Source organism: Larimichthys crocea, chromosome XV, assembly GCF_000972845.2.
Source record: "Larimichthys crocea isolate SSNF chromosome XV, L_crocea_2.0, whole genome shotgun sequence".
Lineage (NCBI taxonomy): Eukaryota > Metazoa > Chordata > Actinopteri > Sciaenidae > Larimichthys > Larimichthys crocea.
In genome coordinates, this window is record NC_040025.1 from 8,367,426 (window position 1) to 8,379,960 (window position 12,535).

The 12,535-nt window shown below is 41.8% G+C and overlaps 3 protein-coding genes across 4 annotated transcripts in view; all 3 read right to left on the reverse strand.

The window, feature by feature from the left end:
• Positions 1-4,986, reverse strand: part of LOC104927443 (synaptotagmin-2) — a 55,259-nt gene extending 50,273 nt beyond the window's left edge. For both annotated transcript variants that reach the window (XM_019256920.2, XM_019256910.2), the window contains exons 1-2: positions 4,587-4,986; positions 4,414-4,482 (exon numbers count right to left, since the gene is read on the reverse strand). The gene's annotated coding sequence lies outside the window, so the exon portion shown is untranslated. The remainder of the gene's footprint in view (positions 1-4,413; positions 4,483-4,586) is intronic.
• A 1,285-nt stretch (positions 4,987-6,271) lies between these two features.
• On the reverse strand, positions 6,272-8,751 carry oard1 (O-acyl-ADP-ribose deacylase 1). The gene is made up of 6 exons (XM_019256940.2): positions 8,643-8,751; positions 8,453-8,563; positions 8,157-8,325; positions 7,410-7,468; positions 7,207-7,319; positions 6,272-6,488 (listed from the first exon to the last, which is right to left on the reverse strand). The coding sequence occupies exons 2-6, from the start codon at positions 8,537-8,539 to the stop codon at positions 6,341-6,343; spliced, it is 576 nt and encodes a 191-aa protein (XP_019112485.2). The 5' UTR covers positions 8,540-8,563; positions 8,643-8,751; the 3' UTR covers positions 6,272-6,340.
• A 619-nt stretch (positions 8,752-9,370) lies between these two features.
• On the reverse strand, positions 9,371-11,335 carry guca1b (guanylate cyclase activator 1B). Its single transcript, XM_010747337.3, has 4 exons — positions 10,999-11,335; positions 10,367-10,516; positions 10,112-10,226; positions 9,371-9,884 (listed from the first exon to the last, which is right to left on the reverse strand). The coding sequence occupies exons 1-4, from the start codon at positions 11,200-11,202 to the stop codon at positions 9,760-9,762; spliced, it is 594 nt and encodes a 197-aa protein (XP_010745639.1). The 5' UTR covers positions 11,203-11,335; the 3' UTR covers positions 9,371-9,759.
• Between the last annotated feature and the right edge of the window lie 1,200 nt (positions 11,336-12,535).

The following is a 12,535-nucleotide window of genomic DNA, read 5'->3' on the forward strand; positions in this document are numbered from 1 at the left end:
GTTATAACATGTTTTGCAGGAGTAATCAGATTACTACCTAGAGTTGCTCACTACCAGAGCACGTTTTTTTTTTTGTTGCCTTATCAGTTTGAAAGTCTGGTGCTTCATTTCATTGCATATCAGAGGCAAACACGGTCTGGTGATGCCGAGTCAAAACGCACTCAGCAGCCTCAAACACCTGTCTGGGCGAGGTGTAATTGACTCAACTGCTCCCGAACGCGGTCGAGAGACACAATAAGACCTTGTCACGAGAGAGAGAGAGAGAGTCCACTTGCTACGCGATGTGTGAATCAGCTGCATCAGCAAAGCAGCGGGGGGAAAACCGAAGAACATACGAAGAGGGGGAGAAGGGAGAGGAGGGGAGCTCTCACGCTTTCAGCCGTCCACCCCACGAGGCAGGCAGTGGGATGGAAACGCAGCAACTGTTTATGGATGCAGAAACAAGCTCCTTCTTCTTCTTCTTCTTCGTTTTTTTTCCTAAAGCTTTGCATATGATTCAGAATCATCTCACATCTGCATGCATGTGTTTGTGTTTATATGTGACCAAGAAAGAGAGAGAGAGAGAGAGAGAGAGAGAGAGAGAGAGAGAGTACTACTTGTCTGGCCAGAAGCTGTATAATTACTCCAACAGAACTTAAGTGTAAGAGGCTACCCTGTGTGAGTCATTCATGCATACTGCACACTTCCTGACTTAAAAATGAATAAATAGTGTTTCTTTTTTTTTTTCAGATCAGATCAGATGAAGGTCTTGGCCATTATCCCCGGGCTCATTATTACTCACCAAAATGTCTAACTAACAGGCATACACACACCGGCTATTTAAGGGCAACGTGTTTGTCTCTCTATTGTTGCCATTTCAATAAGTTCAATAAAGTGTCTGTCTATGTTTGCAAAGATGCTGCCGCTGGAACAAAAGCAAACAGCAAACAGGCAGATGTTCCTAATGAGGAGAGGCTGGGGGGAAAGTGCTATGATTCAGCTGGTATCGGATAAAGTGAACGTGTTATGTGCTTACATAATCCAAAGGGGAGCGTGAATTGACTACTCCCTCTCCCTCTCTCTTTCTCTCTCTGCATGACAATGCCATGGCAGGCGCAGGTCGGCGAACACTGTGTCTCCTTAAAAAAAAAATCTGTGCATCATCAGATTGTCCAGAATGAAGCACATCGACGGGTCAAAGAAAAGAAAAAAATCTGTGTGGGGTTGCTGTTCATCAGCAGGCAGCCTGAGTCTGTGCCGTGCAGCTCTGCTGCTGCAGGGGTCTTTTCAGTGCATGGAACCGGATGGTGAGCAGAGAACACAGCGGGGGCTGGGCACTGCAATGTACTGCAGTGCTCGTAGCTCTGCTATGCACACCCACTCTCTTCCATTCTTGCTCTGCCTCTGACAATCTCTCAATCTCTCGCTCTGCCTCTCGCCCTCTCTCACCCATGCTCGTGCATCGTTTGTCTTGCCTTCCCCTCCTCATCGTCTCCTCGTTGCTTTTGTCCTCTTCGTGCCTGCATTTCTGCCACGCTCTTGAAAGCTGACTGTGATCCGTGCGTCTCTTATATCCTTCATTTAAACTGTCACATGCACACTAACACATTTATACAAATACATTCTGTAACCTTTCCTTGAACACTATGATAAAGCACCCTTTTCATGCTCACAAAGAAACACACTGTCCTTCCAACACTTCACTGTATTCATCACAGTGTCATCCTACTATCCCCGAGAGGGTCTGCTCACCTTCAATATCTGCAGTCTGCAGCCTAAACAACACAAGAGCAACGACACTATTTCTGCTCGTGAGCTTGTGAGTTTTTTTAGCAGCTCGTCTTCCCCTCCTTTGACGTGGAGAGTTTGGAGATTGCTGCTAACTGTAGTATGTCATGGTGACAGCAGTTGTTGCTCCGCTATGTTGCGTTCCCCATCATTTACAGGAGCACACTAAACACTCATGTCGCACAGTCTGGGACAGAGGGTGTCATACACGGAGGATGAGCCCAACAGCTGCTGCTTTCCTTCCCCCAAAAACCCCATCAGAACTCTGTAAAAGAGTTAGAGTACAACATGTGTATACATACATGATTCTTGTAAATTTGGTGAATTCTTGCACATGAACAGGGCTGTTTATGTTGATTCAAGAAGCTGATGAAACACTAGATTAACTTAAGTTCAGTTAAATGACAGGATGGAGGGTCTGTGTGTGTGTGTGTGTAAACCAGCTATTCTGTCTAATAAGAAGTGGTTAAATCTCCTCCATCTATTTCACTCTGTTTTCTATTCTAAAGAGAGATACGTGCTAATTCGTGGAAACAGTGAGGGGTCTCATTTCCGTTTCCCATTAGGTTTTTCTGATCATTGCTGTCTGAATGAGTTTCTCAGTACGCCGACTGCGTCCCGCAGAGACACTTTCCTGGTCTCTCTCAACCATGACATGAAACAAAGCTTTGTGTGACAGCAGGTGTCCAGGCTGTACGGGCGGCAGTCGTTACATGTTTTGTGTTTTCGTTTTCACAGATGTAACATAGCGCCGGCAAAAATTCATCAGCTACTAGCTTCTATCAGCTGAGATTATGTATTATTTCAGCTGTTTCTTAATAGTAATGATCACCGGAATATAACCATCTATGCGATGCAATGAATTTCACCCCACAGTTTGAGGTGCAAGTGAAAAAAGAGGGAAGGTAGAATAAACCCACAGCGCCTGACACTCCCACCTGGAGCACGCAGCGACAATCCAGGTAGACAATGACAGGAAGGACGAGGTTTTTTAAAAAGAGCTAAGAGACGCGTTTTCAGCACCTCTGCAGAAACATCCCTCCTTAGACAGACTGTGTTCTATAAAAGGAGAGCCGCATGAATAATGGAAAGTGTTTTCTTCATGTCTTCTTCAACTGAAGAACGATGAAGGATGGATGGGCACGGCCCAAGTGCGATATCACATAAGGGCTTTGTGTGTAGCAATTTACCAGGTCATCTAAACGGACACGGAGGAATTAGTTTAGCCTTAACGTGTCATCCCAGCCTCGTGACTGAACATCGGTTTGCTTCAAAGAATGGGAATCTCTGGCCTCTGTCCGTGGTGCTGAAATGAGTTACATCTCCTCCCCAGCCCCGCTCCTTATCCCGGGTGATGAATAATTGAAACGTTATTTAAAACCAGTTACTGGGATCAGTGATTCAGCTCAGGTTCATGCATGTCTCGGTATTATATCTACTATGCAGAGGGTGAAAGGTATTAGCCTTTCTTCTAAGTAAGATGAAAACACAGGTACACACTGTACTCTTTATCCTGTCTAATGACGTTTTTTTTCAGCGTGCCCACACAAGATACACAAAGTCCTGTCCGTATTGCCTCCCATTCTGCAGCAGGCCAGCCGTTCACAGACATTTCCAACAGAGAAAACACACAGTGCCCACTGCTGGACAGCATCGTATCTTCATTCACAAATGATGAAGGTCAGACTTTCAAAAAGAAAAAAAAACAACAAACAAAAAAAACAGTGGGATGTATTGTGCTGATAATGAATGCATACTGAAAACTGAGTACTATGAATCAGATGTCCTTTACTATAAAACAAAGACAGCTTCACTTTCTTGGTTGTTTGAGCTCATTTTCTTTTTTAAATACTCCAGTGAGCGTACATAAACCCGATAAGAGACTTATTTTTTCACTTCTTTGGTAAACTGTAGTCGGTAAGGAGTTCACCCAATCGGAGAGGCTACTTTTGCTGTAGGCTGTGATTGAAGAAGTCCCAGAACACGAGATGAACAACACTAAAAACTCAATCACCAGGCTCAAACACTAAGAGAGCCAATTCAATGTGTTATCTAAGCAAACCCCCCCCCTGATGACACCCAGAATACACGATGGGAGCATGCACGACAAAAACTACAATGGGCTGCAGCACTGAGCACGCTGAGTTTATCGATGTGCACTGAATTGACAGTATAAGGGACAAAAGTTTACTCTTATCCCATGCAGGGATGATGAATAAGTTCAAACTGAGTCATTTTAGGGATCTGGTCGATGGTTTTGAGAAGCTCTGCCTGGAAGTGGCTGGATGCTGAGGCAGCTCCGCTCAGGGATGTAATGGGATACTGCAGCACTAGAGAACCGTGTGCACAGAAACTTGCCTAGAAGCATCAGGGAGTCCCGCACTAACCTTCTCCCTCCCTCCCTCCCTTCCTTCCTCTCTCAACCATCCTCTGCCTTTTCCCTCTGCTTTTCTGTCAAGTCTTTCTAATGTCAAGAAATCACCAAAGTGAAAAATCCATGCGCATATTTGAATGCAATAACACATGAAAGACTAAAAGGGGAGGCAGATATGCTCTGACATGCAGTGACAAAGAAGACAAAAACAACTTCAGAAGTGTTAAAAAAATCCAGCGTGCCTGTAGTAGGAGGAGAACACAGCTGCTTACCTTTTTGTGCAGGTTGCTCTCCTTCCTGGACACCGAAGCTCTTCCCCCTTCTCCACAGGCTCCGAGACACTTTGAGATAGAGAGAAAAAGAATCAATCTTCTCTTACTTTTTTCTCTTATTTCCAGTTTCAGAATGAACAAGTCAGGAGTCTAACACAGCCATCTAGACACACCTTTTACTCCTGTCCTCCTGTAAACTCTGCCTCATGTACACACACACACAGACACCCCATTCAAACGCACCCCAAGACTGGAGTACACAAATTGATAAAGATCTGCTCAGGGGAGGGATGAAAACTACACACACTCACACACACACTGCAGGTTTTTTTTGCTTCCTCTTGCCCACTCGCTCTTTTTTTTTTTTGTCCTGCTGTCTTTGCCTGCACTGCCTCCTGATTGGCTAAGCTGCTCTTCAATAACATAAGCTCTCTTCTTTAATTGGAAGGAGGCCAGTTATATGGTGCACCAGAAGCCCTCCCGCCCAGCTCATCCCTATCTCCCTTTTCTTTTTTTTTTTTCCCTAAGTGCCAGTGGAGAAGAATGCTGAGCTCTGCAATTTCATACGCATCGAGCAAAGAGAAGAAAAAAAAGGGAATGGAGGACAGAGGGGTGAGGGAGGGAGGAGTATGTGGGAGAGAAGAGGAGTGAGAGTGGGAATAGGGAGGGGGGGGAGAGAGCATAGGCGGCGAATCAGTGGACCGCAGTGGGACAAGCAGAAGCTGCATGGGAACAAAGAGGAAAAGGGCTATTTGGGAGGGAGGTGAGGGACAGATTTTACATGCACAAGTCCTCACAAGCTGCAGCATGGTGAGGTGTGACAGCAGGTCACAGATGGAAGAAGGGAGATTTCCCTGCACTCACTGCAGCACGGCTAGGTGGCTCTGCTGCAGTGTGGAGTCTAATTGCCAGGCAAGAAGGGGGATGGGAAAGGGAGGAGGAGGAAGAAGAGGAAGAGGAGGAGGAGGAGGAGAGTGGGGGTTGGTTGCAGTGATGCCGATGTACAGTCTTACAGCCCAGCCAGGATATATGTGTTGGGTTGGGTTGGGGTGGAGGGGGGAATGGGCAGGCAGCCGCAGTGTACAGCGGTTAATGCCTTCTCCTCATGAATTATTGAAGGTGCCCCAAAGGAGAGTGGGAGGGTCACAGGCAGCAAACTACTGAGCCTGATCAGACTCGGTCTCGCTGCTGCTGAGGTTTATTTTAATTACCCACACCTGAAGTATGTCGTCAAATTATTAAATGGAGCCCCCTTTTAGTTTGAGTGTACAATGAACCGCTGTGATAGACAGCGCTGAATGGATGTTTTGTAGTATTAGCGCTCTGATTCCCACTAAAAGGCTTCCCCATCCTGGATGAAATGGACGTGCGGGATTGACTTTGTGGTATCAGGTTTCCCCCTCCGTCCCTCTTGTCTTTCGACTCACATCTGGTAGCTCCAGCGTGTCCCGCCTGCATTTACAATACAATACCCCAACAATCAATAATAGATCATTCAATACCTCAAGCACCGGCAGAGGCTACAATGAGCACTCTAGAAGTTATGTGATGCCGTAGAGAAATGAAACTACACAGTTTGCTCGATCAACAGTGTAATTGTCCGGAGGATGAATGGGAGAATAAAGAGATACCTGATATTTTGGTCTCAGTGTCCGAGTGAAAAATACAAACCAGAAGGGACAGGTGGACAAACAATAATAATAAATATAGAGTTCCATGTTTTGGAAGCAAATAGCTGAAAATTTGTGATTGCAGAAGACTGTAAATAATGTTTCATCTAAGTTCTAAGAGTTCATGAGGGTTTGGTTGATTTTTAAGTGCAAACATTTTTTTATTTACATTTAGAACATAACAGTTTTAAGTTTGAACTCCATGGGAAATATACAAAAAAAGTGCAAATTAGTACAGTTACAGATATTTTCATCAATCATCTGCGAGCGTTTTCATTCATCACTTTGGTCTCTGCTCTCTCAGGAAGGCTGTAGACTGTGACGGAGATGTTTGTGTGTCTGAACACCTGTTCCAGTATCACAGACACTCTGTCCCACTTGAGTCGATCCAGGCCACATCCAATGCTGTCAGAGAGAGAGAGCGAGAGAGAGCGAGAGAAACACACCGTTTTACTCTGTTAATTTCGACGAGACGAAATATGTTCGTCAACAAGCCTTTTTTCCCTTGACTAAGACGAGACGATACAATGCTCTAAAAACACTGACGGATAATGTGCCAATGTGCGTTTTTGTCGACGAATAAAAACAAGATGTCACGCAAGAAATAAAAATAAACAAAAACGTCCTCCTCGTTTTCCTCTACTATATAAGAAAAAAAAGCAACATCCAGTCCTGCTGTCATGTGTTTGTGCCAGCACTTCTTTTACTGTAGGCAACATCACGGCCACACGTTTTAGATCCTCTTGCTGCTCTCGCACCTGTGGCTTGGAAACAAACAGCATGCAGGAGAAACGCGGTGTACGGACAGCGCAATCATGCTCGGAAGGAAAAAGAGACTGGACGTGTGGTCCCATTTCCATTATTTAGAAGCAGAGAAAAAAGTCACAATGATAAACAAAAAAATATTCCTGAAATAAATAGAAAAAGACTAAAATGTTTTGACTAAAACTGGACTAAAATTTTGAGACTTTTAGTCAACTAAAATATGACTAACAAAATTGATTTGTGAAAAACTAAAAGTGACTAAGACTAACAATGAACTTTGACACAAGACTAAGACTAAATTGAAAAATGGGTGACAAAATTAACACTGGATGACTAAATGACTTGAAACGCTACAAACCGAGGCATTGATATTCGTGTTACTTCGTTCAGCACACAGTGTGACTTCATGTCCTCCAGGCTCCGTTGCAGGCTGTCATAAGTCGGCTTTTGGGTGGCCTTCTTCTTTGTGATCTGCACAAATAACAACAGGAAAGTAAGAACAACTGTTGTTTTATCTTATCTGCGTAGGGAACAATTCAAATTAAATGTCACATCTTTTACCAGATAGTAGACAAAACGCCTGCCTCTTTTCAGTACGGCACACTGTCCCGTCAGCTTTTCTGTTTGGATATTTTTAAAAAAAGAACAAGTTGTTACAAATTGTACAAAATGTTCCAACGCAGATGTTTGCTTGAAACTTTAGGGAAGTTTGCAAAGACGATTGTGGATAAATGGGTCCAAAATCATGCAAAAAAATAGAGATATTTTCATGCAAGGGCCTTAAAATCATCCCACTTTTATATTATTATATTGTAGATGTTTGTAGATGTTTTTTTTTATTATAACAAAACCAGTTTCTCTGTGCTGATCACTGGGGTTGAATCAGTACCACCCTTATTCTAGATGAAATTTTTTTTGGATACTTTATTTTCACTTTTTTTTTTTTACAGTCAAAACAAAGAAAGAAAAAAAAACACAAAAAATGAGTATACAGCACCTAAACCTGTTACAAAAAATAACTTAAGTAAGAAAGGGGAAGACAGAGACTATAATTATGAGGATATAAACTTATGTTCTTATGATACCATCAGGGGTATGAATACAAAACAAAACAAACAGCAAACACACACACATAAAATAACTCTGAGAGGAGGAGCAAAGTGTTATTCAGTACAGAACAATACAGAAAATGAATAAATTACCAGTACCACATAGGTGCCTGCTTCATATATTGGTCATTTAGGTCTCATCAATTAAGACCAAAAATGGTTTCCATGTTTTCTCATAATAACATTAGGTCTGACTCACTCTGTTCCTTTAACTCCACTTGTCCTTGGAACTTTTTCCTGAACATCACCGCTATGCCTGCCCCCATGCGGCAGTCCTCACTGATGCAGTGAGCCAGAGCCTCGTCCTCGGGACAGGAGAACAGGTTCCCGGTGACATAACTCGGTCTCCATGTGCTGCGGTCTGCACGCTGGCCGAGAGGGGGCAGCATTACACCGTGTGCAAACGGAATGACACGACAAGAAATAAACACACGTGTCGGAGGAGGAGGGGGAACTATGACTGGATAAAAACACCAAAAACAAACTGAGCTTTACCTTAAGTCTGTGTGTGACTGGTTTCTGTACTCCAGACGACATTGTCCTCAGTGAGTAAAGCACTTGTTTTATTGGGTGTGTACGCATGAAAACAAACGCTCCGTTCAGTTTCTGCAAGTGCGTCGATAAAGTGACAAAGTGACAAAGATACAAACGCACAGCCGAGCCCTGAACCGCTGGATAAACTCACCTTTAGGACGCTCCCTGACAGCTGGGTCAGTTTGCAGCAACCGAAAGTGTCTCCTGATCTCGCGAGAAAGAGCGAGGCTTTGTGGAGAGGCTGCACATACACAACAACAACAAGACAATCCCTAATTTAACCACATGTCTGCACAATAACAATGTTAAATGAAAATAAACAACAGATAAATAAAATTAACTTTAAAAAAACAAAAAATTCTCTTTACTAATCATGATATTTGTCATTAAATTATAATTTTCCAGTGTAATGTCTATAAATAAAGTTACCTTTGAGGTTGTATACATCATTTACTTCATGGAATACATACACAACAACAAGAAAATCCCTAATTTAACCCCACATCTGCACAATAACAATGTTAAATGAAAATAAACAACAGATAAATAAAATTAACTTAAAAAAACAAAAAATTCTCTTTACTAATTCTGATATTTATCATTAAATTATAGTTTTCCAGTGTAATGTCTATAAATAAAGTTACCTTTGAGGTTGTATACATCATTTACTTCATGGAATACATCAGATTTATATATAAAAAAAACAAACAGGCAGTGTTGATATTGTGTTTATGTTTATTTATTGATTTATTTTATCAGCGCTCTATTCAGGTTCAAGTTGGACTGAGCTATGATGGGAATAACATGAGGTCTGCAACAGTCTGCACATGGCTCCACACAGTCCTGAGAAGAGGTCTAATCATTCTTAGATAAGTCAAAACACCTCTCTGTGGTTGTGTCGAGATTTAAAACATGTTAACTGAATAAAAAAACAAAATAAGAAGTGCCTCATGTCTGCAGCGTCTATGAAATACAGATGTATAAAGAAACCTATTGCACCATACATGGCAATAAATAAGGTGAAAACTACTGTTGCTCAGTGACCTGACTGAACAGGTAGCCCCTTTAATTAGAACAATCAGAACATAGCAGTAAAATGCAAGGATGATTGTTGTTTTCTCTTTATATACATATAAACTGCAGTACATACAAAATAACAGCTTGATCGGTCACACATGAAGTGTGTGTGTGTGTGTGTGTGTGTGTGTGTGTGTGTGTGTGTGTGTGTGTGTGCATGCACATCAGATTGACAGTCCATGTTTCCGGCCTTAGAAGTCAGCACTGCGTCTTCGAACGCTGATCCAGTCTTTAGGGTTGACGTCCATCTGCAGCATCTTCATCACCCACTTGTCCCTCCGTGCTCCATCGATGAACTCATCCAACGAGAGCTCCCCTGAGTGACAGATTCAGTGATGATTGTTCTTTTACTTTATATTTCTTCATTCTTGAGTTCATCGTTTTATTGCAATCTCAACAGCCGAGACAAGCTTTCCCTTTCAATATGCATAAACGCACCACTTTTACATTAACACCCCACAAAGCCATTACAGGAGCTTGACGCAGGCCTTTTGAATCATTTACGAAGCATTTGGAGCTGTTAGAAAACTTACAAACACTCACCATCTCCATTTTCATCAACCAATTCAAATATCCGGTCAACCACTTGGTCTGGGCTCATCAGATTGCATTCTTCATCCAGCTCTCCATGGCAGGCTTTCTTCAACCGATAAATAGACTGAGAGTGACAGGAAAGTACGTTACACCATCTTACACTGACTGCTGATCATTTCAGCCCACTGATTTATCTTGAAATGTTTTGAAAGCTTTGCAGATCAGTAGTTTTATTGTATAACAGTATATATATATATATATTACCTCCACAATTTCAAGAAGCTCTGCTTTATCAATGCATCCGCTTCCATCTTTATCATACATTTTGAATGTCCATTTCAGCTTATGTTCCAGTTTACCCCTCAGGACTAAGTTCAAGGCTGCCACATACTCCAGAAAATCAATGGTGTTGTCCTGCGGACATAAAGAGAAAGAGTTATGACCTCTTAGAATGGAAATATACTAGACAGAATATCAAAAAAGTTCTCACTAGCTGTGACAATTGAAATAAATCGGTAGCCCTGCAACTCACAATTTGTTTCAGTATTGATTTATCAGCAGATTATTTTTTTACGATTAATTGTTTAAACTACATGTCAGAAAATTGTGAAAAATGCACATTGTAATTTCCCAGGAGCCCATATTGACAAATTGCTTGTTATTTCTGATATTCAGTTACATCTCAGATGCTGCAACCTGTAAATATTTGGTTTTTTTTTGCCTCACTTACAACATCGACTATCAAAATTGATGTCATTTTCTGTCAAATGGAGTTATGAACCAATTGTTTAAGCTCTAAAAAAAATATGTGCTCAGTAACGGGACGCTGCCGATCAACAACATTACTATGCATCTAGGTTACAGTATACTAGCACACAGCAGAAGTTTGTACTCACTCCGTTCTTGTCAAAGGCTCGAAACATGTGTTCAATGTAATCTGCAGCCTCTTTGTTGTCGGTTACTCCAAAAAAGCTCTTGAACTCGTGCATGAAGAGAGTTCCACTCGGGCATTCAACAACAAATTTTTTGTACCATTCCTGCAGCTCTGCCACATCGATTTCCTTGTCTGGGTCACAGTCCTCGCTCAGGCGTTGACCCATTGTAGAGATTCCCCTCTTCAACTCTCAGAAGACAGAAATGACTTCTTACATTACATAAAACTGTTTGACCTGGCTAACTCTTTTAAAGCTTGCCCCCTCTACATTACAGAATCCACAAATATTATATTTCTTAAATCAAATTTAAAAAAAAATCAAAATTACCATACAGTCCATACAAGCTCCAAATTATTATTGGGCTCTCTATGGTGGCAAAATCCCATCTGAGATTGAGGATGAGACACAGACCGTTATGGATCACATGAGGATTAGAAGTCTACACTTGTCAAAATCAATTAGTTCACAAACAGATCATGACAGGATTTCCTTGTGGCACTGCCTCCACCTATCCTCAACAGAGACAAACACATCTATCTAAATGCATTTTTAGCTCATAACAAGTTTGAAGTACCTCTGTAGTTTAACGGACCTTTTATTAACAATGTAATTATTAAACTGTATGAATAATGTGAATGTGTGCACACCTACACTCAAGATTGAAGTCTGTAAACAACGTCTGACATTTATAGTTGGAGAGGGGTGCATTATGGGAAATGTAGGCATCATTGTTTCACCTATTTTAGCCAATAAAAATCAGGATACCTCAGAAACAGCTGCTTAGATTTTCACAGTTATTTGTGAATACGACTCCCCAAACGTTATGGGAGTGGAATGCTCTAAATATACTCCTTTAAGCAATCTTTTCCAGTAGTTATGATTCACATCTCATGATTCACAGAGGTTACGTTAGCTCCGACCTTTAGGTTGTTTACTGCTACCCTGATTACTATTTACATGCCTGCTTCAGTCTCACTGGAGCCAATAATAACTCACTAATGATGGACATTATGATTATTATGATGAATTACACATTACACAACACTGCAAGAGGGCCGTTATATTTGGGACATGGGTTGAATCATCTTGCAAGCATTTGGCCAGTGGAGTAATCCCAGGAAATTTGGTTTCAGTAGTGTAACAGTGTCACTGTTAGTGGTAACCATAGACATTGTTTACAGGTGAAAGCCTGGCCTGGTTCACAATATATGCTGACGACAGGGATAGTGATAATCTTCGATTAGATTATTAAGCCACTGTATGATCCTCACACGATTAAAATGACTCACATCCTCTCTTCTTACACAAGTGGTATTTTAAATCTCACCCGTATTTTCCTTCATCCCATCATCTTTCACAAATTAATTTCCTGTACCGAGGGCAGGCCTAATTAAGATCCACCCGGACTGATCCTAAGTAACATTCACTGCGTCATCTCTCACTTCTACTTCCTCTACTGTTGTGGCTTAGTAGTGATGAAGTACCTGAGCTAAATACT